General features: G+C 35.6%; 1 protein-coding gene across 1 annotated transcript in view; it reads right to left on the bottom strand.

Moving 5' to 3' along the window:
* Positions 1-601: 601 nt before the first annotated feature.
* The window catches only part of XK (X-linked Kx blood group), a 45,169-nt gene continuing 31,959 nt past the window's right edge, over positions 602-13,811 (bottom strand). Inside the window, exon 3 of the mRNA XM_033202092.1 lies at positions 602-5,086. Coding sequence (XP_033057983.1) covers positions 4,260-5,086 — 827 coding nt within the window. The 3' untranslated portion in view covers positions 602-4,259. The remainder of the gene's footprint in view (positions 5,087-13,811) is intronic.

The raw sequence follows: 13,811 nt of genomic DNA, 5'->3' as shown, positions 1-13,811 counted from the left end.
ATGTGCAGTTTTTTGCATGTCAATTATGCCTCAATAAAGCTGTTTTTAAAAGAGAGGTTTATCCTATAGCTAAGTCTCTGCAAATTCCAAGGCCACCTTCAGAAGCAAAGGAATTATTGAAACAGTCCATGTCTCTCTCATGCTCTGAAATGATCCCTTTAATTAAGACTGATGTTTTTCCCAACCATTTACATTTGATTATGTGTGTTAATACCAAGCCATTTCTTTGGTGTTTTATGTTTCTGAATCAGTATATATTTATGTTTCTCTAGAAGAGATGTATATTGCCTCTCTTTTTTGTATTGTGCACGGCAACTGATGGACAACTGAACGGAATCTTAGTATCCAGCAGTGTAATTTTAACAAATGGAGTAAATGTTTATAAAACAATCAGAGGAGTTTTCAGCAACCATGGACTGTTGCTGTTCTGCAAGGCAGAATCTTAGCACTCTCAAATTTCTCAGCCTACAGAAGTAATTTCCAGGTGAGTTCATACAACTATAATCAGTTACAATGAAACTATTTTAAAATTTCTGTTTTAAAAATAGTCCCTCAAGTAAAAAGGTCATGTAAGAATTGTATAAAGAATGCAATACAAGGAGAAACTGAAAAATTAATTTATTATATGAAGAAACATAACAATATTTATTAGCATCAATGACTGCAGAGAAGCAGTCAACAAAAGCTCATATCCACAATGCATTGACTGGTTAAGTACTGGCACATTCACTCATAACCACAGCACTAATGTTTTAAGGTGGTTTCCAAAGAAATGTTGTATTTGACAATCAATTTTAATATATATTTTCCCATTTACAAGGCTGAAAAGATTAAACTCACATCCAAATAATGCCTTGAATCAGCATTCAAGTTGTAAAGCACAATTATCAAAAGATGTTGCTATATCCTTTATAGAAAACTATACTAAAATGATAAATTCATTTGCCACCAGAAAGCACTTTCTCAGATTCAGTGGGTCTTTTTCTTCCAAGTGCCATGTGTTTGAGTGCTAATTTTTGTAAGCAACTGGTGGTAAGAGAAAGGGCACCTGCCGAGAAGACCAAAGATTCACATATTCACTCAGGAACTCATATGAATGACACTACTTATTTCTTTTCAAACAGTAAAAAAATAAAAATAACCTGCTTATGGATTTGAATAACTATAATAACAACTCTATAAATATGCATAGCACTTAAAAACATTTTCAAAGCATTTTCACATCTATTATTCAATTTGATCTTTCTGATAACCTTGTGAGGTAGGTTGGACAAGGGTATTATGGGGAAACTGAGGCATAGAGCATTTAAGTTGTAGGGCTGGGCAGGGAAGTGCCAATCTCTACACTGGGCTGTCCCCAGTAATGAGGAGAAGTCTAAACATGTTTGATGGACTTACTTCAATATATTTTGAAGACATACTTCACCCCCATCCAGCCGAATGATAGCAATTCAGTTGGAGCAGCTATCCTGACAAGTTATGGGATGTAATTAATTAGACAAAGTACCGAGAAATTTAAAAATTGAAATTATAACTGAAAAACACATTTTAACTCCAAACACACGAGAAAATTTGCTGGTTTGTTTTATGCCTATAGGACAACCTAGCTCTGCAGTGTGAACTATACTTTTGCCAATTCAGTAATACAAATAATTTAAAAACAAAAATTCTCAGTTCGCCATGGCTTATGTTTTCACCACACAGAAAGAAAGTAGTGACATCCCTTCCCCAAAGTGAATGGACATACATGTGCCCAAAGCTGGGATACCTGTGTATCAAGGGTTAAAACTGACAAAATACCCAAATGAGTTATCAAACCTCTGTCCTTATAAATGTGTGCAGTGGGCTTTAGGTGTCTGACAAACCAGCACTGTTAGTTTGGTTTGGGATCACTCAAGTTGCTCCCCTATCTTTTAAATTAAAGTGATTTAAAATGTATTTGAAGGTTAAGATTTTGTAATGGTTTTTGAGACAAGCTTCCAAACCAAAGCTGGAAAAAATAAGTCTCTCCATCCCTGTCTAATTCTTAACATGCCTAGTCAGTGGCAGGCTGGTGGCTACTCCCACACCTCACTCCCAAGGCCTGAGGTGGAGGCATTTCAGGTGAAAAGGGAGCACTATCACCCCTACCATTTGCCACTGCAGAGCCTCAAGGCAAGAATTTCTTTCTCATAAAAAGCTTGAAAATATTTGGTGTCAATGAATACAAGTAACTGTGTGATACAAAATACACTTGGAATGACTAAAGAATGGCCTTACTGCTCTCCTAATCATTATAGAGCCCTTTTGTTAATCAGGAAAAAACAAAAAATGATGTATTAACATGGTAACTTTATTTTATTCAAAGTCATTATATATTTTCAAGGGTGTTTTATGTATTACGATTGTGTATCTATGCACATATGTGATTACATGAAGAGTGCATGGAAGTATATGTTGTATGAAGTATTTTGATTATATATGCTCACTATTTTAGGCCTATTAAGAATAGTGCAAGTGGTAAGTGATGTGTTGGGATGGAGAACACAGTATTGAGTGTTATTCTTATTTGGTTAAAAATAGACAAAAAATGATCTACTGTCTGGACATCCCCACAAAGTTAAACCACAAATATTGGTAAATCAAAACATTTCAAATGAGAAAAACTAAAATTGAGGCTCTATAGTTTAGGAGCTTATTGATGTATATCTATGAACTCTATAATATTAAACAATATGGATGTCTTGTGAAAGAATATATACTGCTTTCTTGACCTCTGAATGTAGTGGAAACTGATTACTAAATTGCATTTTCTCCTGTGTGCATGAAATTACTTAAAAATTTGACACCAAGAAGAATTTAAAATGACAATTATCTGAAGTGTAATGGCCAGATAAATACGTTTTGTAGGTTAACACAGAGAAGTGAACCCCTATTCCATGTGGTAAAATCGAGTCCATAAATAGAGTCCCTTTTGTAAATTTCTCAGGCTTTAATATTCATTCTAAATTGGTGTGATCTTTATGTTCACCTGTTTTCAAGTATTTCACTTTCAAGATTTTAATGGTAGAAATAATGGTAGATCTAGGCATTTTTCCAAGATAATTGGGGATATGCTACCCAATCGTCTTTTATGAAACAATTAGGGTCTCAGATTAAAGGAAAAATTAAATAGAACATTAAAGAGTGTCAGAGGATAAAACTGGAGATCTTTATCAAATTAACTCACAATTATGACAAGTCAAATTGCATTCCATGAAAGACAAAACTTTTCTGGTCATTCCGTCTTTATAATTTAGAAAAAGTTTCTGAAGTCAATCTCTAATTACAGGTGGTGGTGAGGAAAACCTCTTCCTTCAAATAATGAAAATGAAAATTCCCTATACACCTGAATTGGGTGAGAGATTTCTGTGGGGCTTTCTAAAAAACCCTTAAGTTAACCAAGGTAACTCTTCTAAAATGGTCCTGATAGGCAAGGAATGGGGAGGCAGGAGTAAGATGGTAGAATTCTACTTACATAAGCCTCCATCATTTTGATGTTTTAACACCCCTCCTGATCCAGAATTTCATCAACATATCAAAGAATCACAACTTTCCTAAAATTCCAGGGCTTCCATAGCCAAATTATCACTCATTTCTCCATTCATGGATGCTAAGGGACAAAGTCTCCAAATCTAGGCTCTTGAATCAATTAGAGACAGCATGCCAGGGTGGTTACAGTTGGCTATGTACAAAAAGCCCTAATGAGATGAAAATGAAACCTCTATCTATTCAAAAACCAAACTTGAACAGCCCTCCCTGAAAGCTCTGACAGGAATGATGTTGCTGATGGCAAAACCCTAGTAATCTTTTTTGGTCACCAGGACAGGTCTTGGGTGAAAACTATGTTCAGGGATCATAAAACTTCAGGTTACCCAAACCAGCAGTCTGGAAAACTAGAGAACAGGTAAGCCCCTCTCCTCATTCCACCTAATGAATCTAACCAATACAATTCAGATTTCAGGGGTAACTTGTCAGTGAAAAGGCCAGTAATGCCTACAAGAACACAACATGGTGACCTGTGAACTGTGATGCCTTGGGTTGCCCCTTCAACACTCAGAGGTTTTCCTGGCTTCTTCCCATAGTTCTACATACCCAAGAGCTCTATAAAGAGGAGCAGCTCACAAGGAATTAACAGCTAACTTCCTGCCTTGTTCCCTGTGTAGGGCTCATTATTTGTATGAATAACGGGTATCAAACCCAGAAAATAATATGCCTGTGCCCTGAGACCTTGGGTCCCATTAAGCAGAGCAGAGATTTTCAGTATTCAAGAACTGACTAGGCTCAGGACTTGTTTTACTGCTAGAAGGTGTCTCATCTCTATCTCTGGATGACTGCAGATCTGACTTTCCTATTGGCTCACAGGGTTTTTGCCGCCTGCAGGCCCAGCAAAAACACCTGAGCCACCTCTGAAAGCCTTCAGAAACACTGGAGGAAAAGAGCTTTTTGCAAGGGTGGAAGAACTGATAGAATACAAGCATGAAGAGAATGGCTATGCAGTACCCAACAAGCAGCTGCAGGACCAACAGAGGTGCGCACACATACATATAGATGTCAGTCTTGAAAAGATACCACAGGAGGAGGAGGATGGCATTCTCAATGAATCTCATCATGTAATACACCAGTAGCTGGTACCAATTATGGGACTTGCTGATGAGGTCAGGGCTGTCAATTTTCAGCTGTACAGCAGACCAGCAGAACATGTTGATACCAGTATAGAGTAAAGTTAGAAAGCATAGTACAATGGTGGTTCCCACCCGACTGAGGGCCTTCTCTATGTTCTCAGGGAATGGGGAACCACTGCACCAGAAGAGGATCCAGGGGTACAAGAAGAAACTGAAGAAGTTGATGAGTATTATAACCACCACCCAGGTCTTCAGGACGGAGGTAAAGAGGACCAGGACTACAACTCGAGTGGCAATCTCAAAGCTCCTCCACAGGAAGATACAGACATAGGCCAGAGGCTTCACTTTGACTTCATACTCATCATACTTGATTTTGATGGCTAGGATGTTGCAGCGCAAGGCTCCATACACAATGGACAACAGGGATATGGTCATGAGGAGACCTGGGGAGAAAAGAGAGAGTATCATCAAGTCTCACCTCCACTAGGAATCCTACTGCAGCAGACACTCTGTCAGCACCCCACCCACATTCCTTGAACTCTTCTGTTTTATGTGCAAAGCCTGACTTCCAGTTGTTAGCATCTGCCCACTGTGCTTGAGTATGTTTTCCAGACTGCAGAAAGCTGCTGCATCCAGATGCCTGTCAGGCTGAAGTGCCATGAATTAATACTCCCAGGAGCGCCCTCAATGCCCCAATTCTAGCCCAGATTAAGAGCTGGAATGCAAGTACTATGGCTTCCCCACCCATTAGATAGAATATCTCTGAGGCATGTGTTCTATGCCATTTCCTAGTATTTTCTCATTGGATTAACTTCTAGTCACCCATGGTGACAGTCGTCTAATAGTTGTCTCCCTTTATTGGCTGCCTTCCCTTCCCGGCCTCATTTCTCTTCTCCCACACTCCTTACGTCTTCCTCCCAAAATATAGGCACTCAAATTCTTCTCATAGGGTCTGCTTCAGGGTAAGTCACACTAAAATACATACCTGACCTCATCTGGGCCTGTCTGAATATGTAGAGTCCTTTATATGGTGTGTTTTATTTTCTCAATTGGCTTCTAAGCTTCTGGGGAATCAAGACCGACCAACCAAATCTGATATTTCCTCTTGATGTCCCTCAGCACATACCAGCAGTAGATATACAAACAGTAATAAGTTGCTCAGTATGTTCCTCTATATCTGCAGGTTCTTTTAAACTGATACACTGACTATAGAACACTCACTGTGGTTGCATTCTTCAATTCTGTAGGGAACTGAAGAAACGAGAACTTCACTGTTACTGAGAGTCAATCTGCCTTGGGATGAAAGTCCTCAGCATTTCAAGAAGTCTCAAATCCACCTGTTTATTTCTTAAAATGACTTATGGGTAATGGGTTTATCTAGTTTATAATAGAAGCAGAAGTTTGGGGAGACAAGATGTAGCTCATTTAAATGGAAAGTGGTATTACATTCCAGAGCACAGCACTGTTGGCCTTGAGTTGTACTATCTAAGATATATGATGCCAACCCATAAGTAGACTGTGGTCAAAACTGAAATATAATCACTTACTATAGGCTGCCAACATCTCTAAATACTGGCACAAGGAAGGATGGGAAGCAGGGCTATGAGTTAGGAACCAACAGCCTGGCTCTCATTTTATTCTTGTCTCACCAGTTTATGCTGAAAAAATGGCAACCTCTCTGGGTTCTGTTTTCTCACTCATAAAATTGAGGTAATACCTTTCCATGCCTGCTGCTTCATTTTTTAAAAATATCTTGAAATGTTTATTTATTCATTTTAATAAACTTTAGAGTAGTTTTAGGCTCACAGTAAAGTTGAGCAGAAGGTACAGAGATTTCCCATATATTCCCTCACCCCACACAAGCATATCAACAACCCCCAGTATCAACATCCCCCACCAAAGTGGTACATTTTTTTACAACTGATGAACCTACACTGACAGATCATTATCATCCAAAGTTCACAGTTTACATTAGGGCTTACTCTTGGCATTGTACATCCTATGGGTACATTGGACATTATACATTGGACAAATGTATAATGACAAGTAGCCACCATTACAGTATCATACAGAGTAGTTTCACTGAGTAAAATTCCTCTATTCTCCACCTATTCATCCCTCTCTAGTCTCCAACTCCTGGAAACCACTCATCTTTTTATTGTCGTCATAGTTTTACGTTTTCCAGAATGTTATATAATTGGAATCATACAGCGTGTGTGGCCTTCTTAGATTGACTTTTTTCACTTAATAACATACATTTAAGTTTTCTTCGCCATATCTTTTCATGACTTGACAGCCAATTTCTTTTTAGTGCTGAATAATGGTTCATTATCTGGATATACCATAATTTATTTATCCATTCACTTGTTAAAGGACATCTTGGTTGCTTCTAGGTTTTTACAGTTACGAATAAACTTGTTATAAACATCCATATGTAGATTTTTGGAGGGGCATAAGTTTTCAACTCCTTTGGGTAAATACCAATGGGTGTGATTTGTTTGGTGGATTGTAAGGTAAGAGCATGTGCATTTTTTAAGAACCTCTCAACTGTATTCCAAAATGATTGTACCATTTTGCATTCTCAACAGCTACGAATGAGAGCTCCTGTTGCTCCACATCCCCACCTGTATTTTCTTTAGTCAGTGTTCTGGAATTTTGCCAATATATTTAAGGTGGATAACATAATATTCTGATACACATATATACTATAAAATGATGACTATAGTCAAGCTAATATATCTATTACCTCATATAGTTACCTTTTCTGTGGGAGAACACTTAGCAAATTTCAGGTATTATTAACTATAGTCACCATGCTGTATATTAGATCTCAAGAACTTATTTATCTGACATAACTGAAACTTTGTATCCTTTGACCATCATCTCCCTATTTCCCAGACCCATCCTTGCCCCTAGTAACTACTATTCTATTCTCTGGTTCTATCAATTTGACTTTTTTAGATTACACATATAAATGAGATCATGCAGTAATTTCTTTCTGTGCCTAGCTTATCTCACTTAGCATAATATCTTTCAGGTTCATTCATGTTGTTGAGAAATGGCAAAATTTCCTTATTTGTCAAGCTTAATGATATTCCATTCCAATAGGTATATAGTAGTACCTCATTATTGTTTTAATTTGTATTTCCCTGATAACACATAACGTGGAGTATCTTTTCATATGCTTATTTGCCATCTTGTCCATCTTTGGCAAGGTGTCTGTTAAGGTCTTTGGCTCATTTTTTTAACCTGATTGTTTTCTTATTGTTGAGTTTTAAGGGTTCTTTGTACATTTTAAATAACAATCCTTTATCAGATAAGTCTTTTGCAAATATATTTTTTCAGTCTGTGGTTTGTCTTTTTATTCTCTTGACAGTGTCTTCTGCAGAGCAGTAATTTTTTATTTTAATGAGTTCAGCTTATTAGTTCTTTCTTTCATGGATCATGCCTTTGGTGTTATATCTACAAAGCAATCATCAAATCCAAAGTCACCTAGATTTTCTCCTATGTTATCTTCTAGGAATTTTATAGTTTTGTATTCTGTATTTAGGTCTGTGATCCATTTTGGGCTAATTTTTTGTGAAGGGTGTAAGGTCTGTGTCTAGAGTTTTAAAAATTATCATTTCTCCATTGTATTGTTTTTGTTCTTTTGTCAAAGATCAGTTGACTGTTTTTACGTGGGTCTATTTCTAGGCTCTCTATTCTGTTCCACTGATCTATTTGTCTATTCTTTTGCCGCTACTACACTGTCTTGATTGTTGTAGCTTTATCCATGCCTGATTCTTAAAATTCAATTCCATGTAATTCTGTCCACGTAACATAATTGTCTCTATCTAAATGTACAATTTAAAATGCATAGGAATAAATGTTTTTCTTATTTAAGTTATGAACAAATGGAAAAACATCTATATTTGGTAGACATAAAAACTCTGAAGCTTTGGTATTTATTTGCCTGGAAGAGAAGCTCATTCTTACTCAAAGCGTCAGTTTTTCTCATAGTCTTTTGGCACTGACTTTAATTAATGATGTCATTCACTGGAAAGACTGGAATCTACTAATCAAATTTAAAAGGTAGAAACACAATTACCTGAGTTGACCGGGGAGTAACTGGACTAAGTTATTTTTCCTGAGAGGCTAATTCAGTGGAGCATTGTAAAGCAGAACATATTAGTGATATACTTTGTGTATTACTTATACATGTAAGTGTGGTTACAAATTTCCAAACTCTAAGGATCCAGTATTAAATCATTTTTTCATAGTCCTTATGTTTTCTCCACTATAAGAAAAATACTTTAAGTACAGAAGATGAGCTAAACACAAATTATTACAATCTAAGTTAAGTAGTCACACATATACAGTATTTATATTATTATATTTATGGTATTTTGACTCCAAAATATTTATTGCTTTAAGCAATACTATGGCCCACATAATTTTTTCTAGTATCTATCCATTTTTCTCTTGTTCAGTCAATTATTTCCAATTACATCTTTTTCTCTATCAAGAGAATTAGGCAATTATTACCCAGTTGGTGCTTATTAGTAATCAACCACAGAAACCTTCTGAGAATGCACAAAAAATATTTTGAAATCACTGGTTTTAATCATCATTCATACTGTTGGGTACTCACTACAAAATGTCACAGATAGAAATGGGGTCAGGGAGGGAGACACATTTGGGAGACAAGAAGCTTGTACAAAATGATTCCAACGTACATTTCCAGCTCTAGAGTTAAGCTGTTATCTAATGAATGATGAGGATGATGCTCATGCAAATACCTACTGATTCAGACTTAAATGGAGAAAAGTTCCCTGACAATATTTCCCAACCTTATCTTCACAGAGCCAATACAAAAGGGGATAAATTGGCAGTATTGCCTATTTAAGTGGCATTTCACAGAAGTCTAACATTCCCTAGTAATCCTAATCTCATTTCCTAGGTGTGTGTATGGATGGAGGCATTTTGCTGTTTTCATCATTATCAGAAGGGAAGACATTACTTTAGGCAAAGCTAAAAGGCAGGCTTTGGCAATATTTCAAACCCTTGGCACACTCCTAAAGCTTCCTCCTACCCAATTCCAGCCAAATGAACTCTTTCCAAATGAACCTTCCTAATTCACAGAGAAATTAATTGTCACTAGGCATGGATTTGTTCATTTCCTGACTTAACATCAAAAACTTAATCTCTATGTAAAGTTATGGAGAATATTTTCTTTCCCAGAATTCCTTTTAGGAAAGGAATTCTATTTATAGGACAAGGGAACAGTTTGACTGTTGCTTTAGAGAGATAACACAAGCTGCCTATAAGATGGAAGATGGTAGATGGTTGCTTTCTGTATTATGGTTACTCTCTGTAGACACTGAATCTTCAGTAAAATGACTGAACTCATGAAATGCTTTTGTAAAATAGACTTTTCAAAAAAATTAGTGAATGACTTCAAAGAGGAAACTGGGGAAGCCAAAGGGGATATGGAGTGCAGCGGCAGAGGGAAACTGGAGGAAGTTCACACAGCAAGCTTCTGAAAATTAGAATTTTCAACAGATTTCTGAAAGACAGTAATTTTTACCTGTTTTCTTTCAACTCAGTGAACAAAGAGTCTTTCTTATGATCTGGAGCCAGGATCTCCCCACCTGCACTATACTCTATCACTTGCCTCCTCAAAAACTTTGCTATATCAATTATCATCTTTCCCTTCTAAATTCTCAACTACTCCCTTAATCCTTACTCTTTTCCCCTAGTGTATGAATCTGCCTATGTAAGCTGCATCTTTAAAAAATTCCTTCATTGGTAAAAACACATAATTGTTGAAGACATGTGATAGATGCATGGGGGTTCATTATAATATCCTCTCAATCTTTTTGTATGTTGAAAAATTTCTATAATAATGAAGCTATAATTCACATACATTTAAAGTGAACAATTTAATGATTTTTAAATATTCACATATAAGTGCAACCATCACCAGTCAATTTTTAAAAGTTTTCATCACCTCAAAAAGAAACCCCATATACTTTAGCTATCAACTTTGCCCCCACTGGTCCTAAGCAACCACTAATACACTTTCTATCTTTAAAAATGCCCCTATTCTGGACTTTCATATGAATAATATAATAGAACTTGTGGTATTGGGTGACTGGTTTCTTTCACTCACCATAATGTTTCTAAGGTTTATCCATGTTGTAGAACGTATCAGTACTTCATTCCTTTTAATGGCCAAATAATATTCCATTGTATGGATATACAAGACATTGTCCATCCATCAATTGATAAACATTTGGATAGCTTCTACCTTTTGGCTATTGTGAGTAGTGCTGTTATGAACACTCATGTGCAAATTTTTGTGTGAACATATATTTTCTTTTCTCTTGAGTTTATAGAAGTGGAGTTGCTAGGTCATATGGTAACGTAATGTTTAATTGTCAAAGGAACTGCCATAGTGTTTTCCAAAGTGGGTTGCACCATTGTACATTTCAACCATTAGTCTATAAGGATTCCAATTTTTCCACATCTTCATCAACATTTCTTATTATCTAACTTTTTTATTCTAGCCATTCTAATGGGTGTGAAATTGTATCTTGTGATTTTGATTTGCAATTCCCTGATGACTAATAATTTCCAGCATATTTTCAAGTGCGTACTGGCCATTTGTATAACTTTTTTGGTTGCTTTTCATTCTTAACTATGAATAAACCTCATAACAGATTTCACATTGCTCTAAAGGTATCCCAAAAAGTGTGCCAGAATTCAAAGCCCAGATCTGCACAGACTAAATATATATTATAGAATAAAATGTTAAAAATGCTCAACATCACTAATCATCAGAAAAACGCAAATTAATGCCATAATGAGATATCACTTTATACCAGTCAGAATGGCTATTATAAAAAAGTAATAAAATACTTTTTATAATAAAAAATTATAAAATTATAAATATAAAATTAAATATAATATATAAAATATATAATTAAAATTAATAAAAATATATAAAAATATAATTTTTATAATAAAAAATTATAAAATTATAAAATTATAAAATAAAAAATTATTAAAAAGTAATAAAAATAACAGATGTTGGCAAGGATGGGAGAAAAGGGAATGCTTATACACTGCTGGTGGGAGTGTAAATGAATACAACATCTATGGAAAACAGTGTGAAGATTCCTCAAAGAACTAAATAGAGAACTACCATTTAATCCAGAAATCCTACTACTGGGCATCCACCCAAAAAAAAATAAATCATATTAAAACGATACCTGCACTCATATGTTTATTGTAGCACTATTCACAATAGTAAAGATATGGAATCAACCTATGTGCCTGTCAATGGATGACTGTGTAAAGAAAATGCGATATGTAATGGAATACTACTCCGTCATAACAAGAGAATGAAATGTCTTTTGTAGTAACATGGATGGAACCAGAGGCCATTGTCCTAGGTGAACTAACTCAGAACAAGAGTCAAACACCATATATTCTCACTTAGTGGGAGCTAAATAATGTGTACACATGGACACACAGTGTGAAATGATAGACACTAGAGATTTGGGAGGATGGTAAAGGATAAGAAATTAGGTACAATGTACATTATTTGGGTGATGGATACACTAGAAGCTCAGACTTCACCACTATGCAATAATTTCACGTAACAAAACTACTTGTACCTCTGAAATTCATACAAATAGAAAAAAGGAAAAGAAAAAACGGATAAAGTATTAGTCTTGCGGCCATCAACAAACATTTCAAATGACAAAAAACGTACAATTTCATTTTCTCATGCTTTTTGAATTCCCTAAAAAAGGCATCAAAAGCAAATGATTTCCATGCTAGCATGGCAGATTAGCTTGTTTAATCCATTATTTCTGTCAAGAACAACTAGGCAAACATCCGTTCAAAGACATCAGAGATCTTCTAAAGCAGTGAGTACTCCTGGAGCTAAGACCTTTGAAAGAAAAAAAAAAATCTCTAGAGAAAATTCTGAAGCTCTTTTTCCCTCAAGACATTTTCCCAAATGAAAGTGAATACTAAGAGACAAATAATATGAATACAACTTATAGCAATCTCTCAAAGCTGGTGGGTATGGGAGCAAATATTGACATTCAGGCCCCATAATGATCCTGGTGTACACCCAAAGCTTTCTGGTAGAAACTCAAAGGACATCAGGAGTTAGGGTGACTGGAAAGAGATTAAGCCCTCTCAAAGACTGATATAGGTTTCAACCATCTCAAGTCATTACTGAGTCAAGTTGATCTGCATCTAGTCCATCTGGCTGCCATAAACAAAAGCAAAATCTTCCTGGAGAAAGATAGTTCATGCAGAGCCTCAAAATTTCTCCAATTTTTTCTTACAAATACCTGGCATTAAATTAAAAATAACATGGTATGCCAACAACAAAAAATGACCAAAATCCAAAAATAATAATAGATAATAAAAATAGACCTATAGGAGATACAGATTTTGTAACAATCTGACATGGACTTAAAATAACTATAATTTATATGTTTTTAAAATTGCGTGACAAAATTGGGAAATTATCAGAGACTGGAAACTATTTTAAAAATTCAAATGACAATTCTAGAACTAAAAAAAATACCATAATTACAATTAAGAAATCAACAGATGGGTTTAATAGCAGATTAGATACAACTATAAAGATAATTAGTACTCACTAGAAGGTAGGTCAGAAGAAAACACTCAAATGGAGAAACAAAAAGCATTAAAAACTTAGGGTAGAGTGAAAATGTCCCAGATAGAGAAAAAGAGAGAGAGAAAGAGAGAGAAAAGAATGGCTCTGATGCAATGTGTGAAGCAATAAAGGCTGAGAATTTTCTCAAACTGCTAAAATATCAAACCACAGATTGAGGAAATGCTACAAAACTCAAGTAGGATAAATATGAAGAAAACCACAACTAAGCATATCATGTTAAAATTGCTGAACACCAAAGTCAAACAGAAAGTCTTTAAAAGCAGTCAGAAAGTATAAGTAAACAGATGAACTCCAAAGGAGTAACAATAATGACAGAGGATAGTAGCATCTCAACAGAAATAATGGAAGCCGGAAGATGAATGATAACCTAAAAGTAGGAAGTAACACAGTCCCAAAGGTGAAGGTAAAATAAATACATTTTCTGTCAAAACAAAAATGAGAAGAGGGAATTTGTCACCAGCAGA

The sequence above is a fragment of the Trachypithecus francoisi genome, unplaced genomic scaffold, assembly GCF_009764315.1.
Source record: "Trachypithecus francoisi isolate TF-2019V2 unplaced genomic scaffold, Tfra_2.0 Lachesis_group6, whole genome shotgun sequence".
In the NCBI taxonomy this organism is placed as follows: domain Eukaryota; kingdom Metazoa; phylum Chordata; class Mammalia; order Primates; family Cercopithecidae; genus Trachypithecus; species Trachypithecus francoisi.
This window is presented reverse-complemented; position numbering and strand designations above follow the sequence as displayed.